At 42.0% G+C, this 6,833-nt stretch overlaps 1 protein-coding gene across 1 annotated transcript; it reads right to left on the minus strand.

The window, feature by feature from the left end:
* On the minus strand, nt 1–1,957 carry LOC18442545 (uncharacterized). The gene has a single exon (XM_020672390.2). It carries the CDS (start codon nt 1,773–1,775, stop codon nt 21–23), a length of 1,755 nt encoding a protein of 584 aa, XP_020528049.1. The 5' UTR covers nt 1,776–1,957; the 3' UTR covers nt 1–20.
* Between the last annotated feature and the right edge of the window lie 4,876 nt (nt 1,958–6,833).

Below are 6,833 nucleotides of genomic sequence, written 5' to 3' on the forward strand. Positions count from 1 at the left end.
TTCATTAAAAATGTAAAATTTCATTGATGCGGTGGTTGGTTTAGCAAGGCAATGTGATGAGCCAAAGCATCCCTAATTCTCTCTCCGCCCTCATCCCTTCCCCCCTCCAACTCCAAAACATCCCCTCTTTCTCTCTCTCTCTCTCTCTCTCTACACTCTTCCTCTCTCTCTTCCCACCCCTCCCCACACCTCACCATAAAATTCATCAACAAGCACACTCCCGCCACCACATAAGGCAAATACTCCAAATACTCCACCCTATGCCGCTCCGACAGTAACCCCCAAAATCTCCATAATCTCGCAATTGCCCTCCTCGCCACTCCCATTGCCCTCCCATGAGCCGCATCAAACCCACTCGAGTCCACTTGGGTTGAGCCCGACCCGTAAGGGGTCACAAGCCAAGGCAAAAGTGGGCACCCTGGTCCACCCACCAAGTACTCGCCCACCTCGAACCCATTGGCCAGCCTCACCTTTGGCCCCTGCAAGAGCCCATGGCCCCTAGAAAACAGGGCGGTTCTAGCCAAAATACTCGACGGCTTGAGCCTACCGGGCCACCCGGCTGAGATGTCCGCGAAGGTGCCGTCGAACCCGACCACCGCCTGCACGAGCACACTCGCCTGGCCATTGGGCTCGCGAAATGGCTTGGGGGCGTTTTGGGCGATCGGGAAGCGGGCGTAGATGAGGGCGCCTCGGCAGTTCGGGAGGTTGGGTGGGGGAGGGAATGCAATTGGGTCAGGGAGGTGGAAGAGGTGGGAGAGGTGCGTACAGGTGGCCTTAAGTACAGAGAAGAAGGCGCTGGCGGCTTCAGGGGGTTCGAGACCAAAAAGTGGGCCGAGGGCGGCAAAGGGGGTAGCATGGGCCAGGCGGTGGAGCGCGGCGGCAAGGGCTGTTTCAGGGGAGAAATGTTGGGAGGCCGGGTGAGGGGGAGAGAAGGAGGGGTCTTTGTGGTCAGAAAGAGAGTGGGTTGAGGTGGGATTTGTGGGTTGAGAGAGAGTGGGGTTTGTGGGGTCAGAGAGAGAGTGTGGGGATGGGGGTTTCGTGGGTTGGGGATCCATGGGGTTAGAGAGAGAATGGGGAGAGGTGCAGTTTGTTGGGTGAGAGGAAGAGAGAGCAGAGGTGGTGGGGTTTGCAGGGGTAGAGAGAGAGTTGGGGGAAGAGGGATGGGTAGGTGTAGAGAGAGAAGGGGGAAATGTGGGGTTTGGGCGATCAGTGTGAGAGGGGCTTGTTGATACACAGAGAGAGGATGCAGGAATAGGGTTAGGGTTTGTGGGTAGAGAGGGAGAGGAAGGAGAAATTGGGTTTGTGGGTGTAGAGAGAGAAGGTGGAGAAATGGGGTTTGTGGGTTGATCGAGAGACGATGGAGAAGTGGTTACATTGGGATGAGAGAGAGGAAGTTCAGAGGTGGGGTTACTGAGAGAAGGGAGGAGGGTTTGGAGGAGGAGAGAGAAAGTGGAGTGAGGGAGGACGAAGTTGGGGGGCCAGAGATGTGCTGAGTGCGGGAGAGAGGAGCAGAGACGTGAGAACCAGGGGAGATCAGGGGAGAAGGGAGGAGGAGGGAGGGACAGGCGAGGGGAGGGGGCGAGGAGAGAGAGGAGTTTAGAGAGAGAAAGGGCGGAGGACTGGAGAGAGGATTGGAGAGAGAGGGATTGAGAGGGGCGGAGGAGGAGGTCGTTATCTGAGAGGAAGCGATGGGTGATAACAATGGAGGTTCCTACTGCGGATAGCAGGTAGGCGAGATCCTCCTGCCTCAGCTGCTTTCTCTTCGTCCCCGCCATCTCTCTACAATACGCCTGAATCTTCCTCTCTCTCTCGCTCTCTAAAATGGCCTTCCTCAGTCTCTGCAACTCTGTTACGAACGGGCCTCCCTTTCTCTCTCCTATTTTTTTTACGGTCTTTCAAGTGCCTCTCCCCACCCCTATCCTCTCTTTCCCTCTCCTCTTTTTTCACGGACTTTCTCTCTCTAGCGCCTAAATAGGTGTACGGTTTATAGTGTAGATCCTTGGATTACAAATCTTTGGTAAAGGGTTGCGGTTTCTACAACCTTAAACATTCCAATTAGGGCGCACCTTAAAATTTTATTAACATGTAATTATGTTGTAAATTTTTTTTAGTATTATCTTAAAATGTATTTTTAAAAATTTTAAATTTTAAATTAAATAGATCTATAAATATATGAAAATCTTGAAAATAGATGGTCTAGATAATGTGTCGCAAGATGCACTATTTTTGAGACTCAAAAACTTTTTTTTTCATATTCATGCATCTCGATGTCGAGATGATCGATTAGAGTGTTTTTTCAAAATTAAAACACTATTTCCGATAGATTTTTTAGGTGCATCTGATTCTACATTTTAAGGTTGCAACCTTCTATAAACTTTTCCCTTGCTAAATTGCATCCCCCACAATCTATATTACATGATAATGGTTCTAGTTATGGTTCCGGTTCTGATATTGATTGGTTTGTGAGCCAAATCTGGATCTGGATTAGTGGGTTTTAAAATGTTGTACTAGATCTAGGATATGTTTGACAGAACATGATTTAGATATTTAAATTTTTAAAGATCTGAATAAAGACATTAACTTGCTTTGTGTATATTTAGATTTTATATTATCATGATATGTCTTTTTATCAGCACGTTTTAATGTCCAATTGTATTTCAAATTTTTTGTGGATTTGTAATTTTTCGACTTTTTGGCTAACAAAACTACAATTCATTGATTTTTTTATATTTGACACATATTTGATGATATTTGACACATATTTGATGATGGCTTTGTTCCATGAAGACGAGACCGACTTGGCAATCAACTGGTACAGGAATGTAAGGAAAAAGACATAGGATATGGGGATATCATCAAGTGCTTTGGCTCTTGCATGGGTCCTGATCTAGTTTTGTTCTTCATAGCTTGAAATTAGCTTCAATGGCGAATGTTGGGGTTCTGAGGAGGGAAAAGCTTCAATGGTGGATGTTGGGATTCAAATTAGCTTCAATGACGGATGTTGTTTCCCCTCTCTAAGATGTTGATATCTCTCATGAGACTTTCCCTCTTTAAGATGTTGATCTTTTTGCGCAACTCTTTGATGCTAGAGAGAGAGAGATTTGGGGGCTGAACTAGAGAGGGAGATTTAGGGGCTGAACTAAGTGGTGAGAGAGAGATTGGGGTTTCGAGGATCTCTGTTGAGGGGGGGAGAGAGAGAGAGAGAGGGGAGGGGGGGGGGGAAGGGGGGGGGGGAAGGGGGGGGGGGGGGGGGGGGGGGGGGTGTTTGATTACAGAGAGACAGGGTGGTACGAGTTGAATCATAAAAAGCTAATGTTAGTTGGGAGAGGGAAGAGAAAAACAATGGTACGAGTGGGTAAGAGAGGGAGAGAGACGCAAAAGATTTTAAAGCTCAAAGTGAATCCCGTAAATTTCAAGTACAATTTGAATTTTTGGGGATTCAAATATTTGGAGGTTATTTTAATAGAAAATATCTTTGTACGCTTTATTTTTAGGTTTTATTTTTTAATAGACCCAAAGCTTTAAAACCTATCTTAAAACCCCTAGAATAACTTTATCTATTTGAAACTTTTTTTTGGTCCAAACAAACATAAGAAAGATATGCCTTTACTAAACCATTCTCTCTCCTCCACTTATATTCTCCAAACTTCTCTCTTTCTCTCTCTCCTATGTGATTTCCCAAACCCCTTCTCTCTTTCTCCCCTATGACTCTCCAAACCCCTTCTCTCTCTCCTTACTTTCTCCCCCACTCTCTCTCTCTCTTCGTGTTTCCCAATCTCTCTCTCTCTCACTGTATTTCCAAGTAAGCTTATCCTCAATGCTATCCTCCCGATACTGATTTTTACCACTAATTTGCGTCTCTCTAAGTGATGGGAAATGAAATAGAGAGCTCCTTCCAAAATAGAGGTGCTAAAGACATGATTTTCCACTTGCTTTTCTTCACTAAAAAAGCCATCATCATTGGTTTTGGGTTGAGGACCATCACAGTGACAATCAAGCACTCGCCCATTGTTGATAGCATCATACTCAAAAGCTAATACAATCGATTCAAATTTTAGTTTAGTAGAATCTGTCTATTCTGGCAATCCAGTAAGTTCATCGTCATTTCTACCTTGGTTGTCTAGAACACCCGTCTTAACCATCAAAGAGACCAGAACCATTTGGAAGTAGAGTATTAAACTTGAAGCAACTCCCAAAGAGTCATCACTCATCAGTGTTATCAATGTTATTAGGAGCCTTTCTCTCAATGGAAACATCACGTCCAATACCTTGATGCACCCTCACCAATATCTCTTTAGATGAGTTATGTTAACACGTATGGCCATAAGGCATAGCGACTTTGCTTACAATTGTGAGTTGGGAGGCCTACAATTGTGAGAGAAATCCTATACTTATCACATCCAACATTTACATGAACCAACATCCATATGAACGTTGGATGAATGTTCCTAAGATCAGAGAAGACCCTTTCTCAGAGACCCGTTAGAAAGATAACCGTTAAGTCATTTTCTTCTACTTATAAAATGAGAAGCCAGAGAGAGAAAAAACGTACTAAAAAAGAAAGATATACAGAATTTCAACTGTAAACACATAAGTCATCTTCTCTCTCTCAAAAGGGTAACAAAAATCCGGGCTCTGCGATCACCAGGCTCATGGAATTTTCTCTGATCTCGGGTTGGTATCATAAGCGCGTCATCAATTTCCACTTTCACTGGTATCAGAACGTGGTTGTTATGATGATTTTGGTGCTATTGTGATTTTCTCGATCTCAATTCGGCTTTTGTTTGCTACCATGTGCCTGAGCTCTCTCTCTGTACAAATATTGACCACATATTAACTTTATGGTGTTTTCTTTCGCTTCTTTAGAACTTAGAAAGAATTAGTTTGCTCATACAAAACTTAACAAATGGCCAGTAGAATTGTAATGGCTGAACTTTCCAAAATTGAAAAATTGAATGGAAATAATTTTGGGATATGGAAGAAGAAGATGAAATATTTTCTCATTCAAGATCCACCAGAAGTTGGTAATAAACCAATTGAAAAAGAAAGAAAAGACTAGAAATTTTTTTAAAAGATGACCTCATAGCAAAAACATTTATGTTAACTTTTATGCAAGATGACCTTATTAAGGTTTTCGAGTATCATGAAACATCTAAGAAAATGCTAAAGGCAATAAAAACTAAATATGACTCAAGTGCTAAAACACACATCCAATTGCTATTAGAGCAATATAATTCATTTAATATGAAGGAGGATAATAATGTAGTCCAAGGGTGCATGCAAGTTCCACTATCTTAAATAGTCTTCCACCTTCATGGAGGATGGTAACAATTACACTTAGGTTGAATGCAAACTCTCTTACATTAAGGGATCTACCTATACAACTAGCTTTAGAGCAAGAGCACATAAACAAAGATAAAAGGAGTGAACTCATGCTTGCTCAACACAAGCCTGACAACCAAAATTTCAAGGGAAGTTTAACAAGAGAAGCGATAGGTTCAAAAACAAAGGAACTAAGCTCTACAACCAAGAAACTAAACGTGGATCGCCAAAATGCTTCTTATGTGGTCAGCCAGGTCACTTTAAGAACCGCTGCCCACATAATAGAAACCTACAAAATCTAAAGAATAGCAGGAATGAAAGCTAGCAGAAATGGAAGCAAGAGGTGTGAAGTTGTTTGTGTGGTCTCTGAGTGCCTGCTGACAGACCACAACATCAAAGGATGGTGTGTGGACTTAGGCGCTAATCGACACTCGCAAGTTCAAAAGGTATCTTTGAGGACTTAAAAGAAATAAAGGCAGGGGAGAAGCGAATCTATATGTAGAACAATACCTATTTTGATGTATTAGGTGTAGGAACTTGTAGGTTGTATGTAGGGATAATCGATCTTGTATTAACTAATGTATATTTTACCCCTTGTATGAGATGAAATATTGTATCTGTCCCCTTGCTTATAAGAAAGGGCTTTAAAATCTGCTTCCGATCATTGAAAGTATAAATTGGAAAGTGTGGATAAATTGATGCTCGGGGACACTTAGTTAATGACCACAACTTATTCCTTCTTCATGTAAATGAGAAAGTTGATAGTAAACTTTCATCTTATTATGGTTATATTGATTGTGTAATGGTTGGTGATGCATGTACTTGGCATCATAGGCTTGGCCACATAGGAAAAGACAAAATAAATAGGTTAATAAAATGGAGTCTTATTCCAAATCTAACTAAGATGGAATTTCCAGCCTGTAAGCACTGCTTGTCAGGAAAAATGACTAGAAAATCATTCAATAAAGGGGAGAGAGATAGTGAGTTGTTGAATGTGGTCCACTCAAATATTTGTGGGCCCCTCAATGCTAAAACTCATGGAGGGATGTCATACTTCATCACCTTCATTGATGATTTTTCTAGATTTGGATATATTTATCTAATTCACCATAAATCATAAGTTGTAGAAAATTTTAAAAGATATAAAAGGGAAGTAGAAAATCAATTGGGTAGGAACATCAAAGTTCTTAAAACTGATAGGGGAGGTGAATATACATCTGAAGCTTTGAATGCTTATTGCCAATAATATGATATTAAAATATTATCATTATGCCTTATATGCCACAACAAAATGGAATAGCTGAAAGGCGTAATAGAACCCTCTTAGAAATGATTAGATCCATGATGACTCATGTTAATCTACCCAAGACCTTTTGGGGAGAAGCAATAAACACATCCATGTATATTCTTAATAGGGTTCCAACTAAGGCAATAGATTCTACCCCTTATGAACTGTGGATAAGCAAAAAACTTGATTTATCCAACTTATAGAAGTAAGGGATGACTGCCCA

Source organism: Amborella trichopoda, chromosome 13, assembly GCF_054954075.1.
Source record: "Amborella trichopoda isolate Santa Cruz 75 chromosome 13, AtrichopodaSantaCruz75HAP2 v2.0, whole genome shotgun sequence".
Classification (NCBI taxonomy): domain Eukaryota; kingdom Viridiplantae; phylum Streptophyta; class Magnoliopsida; order Amborellales; family Amborellaceae; genus Amborella; species Amborella trichopoda.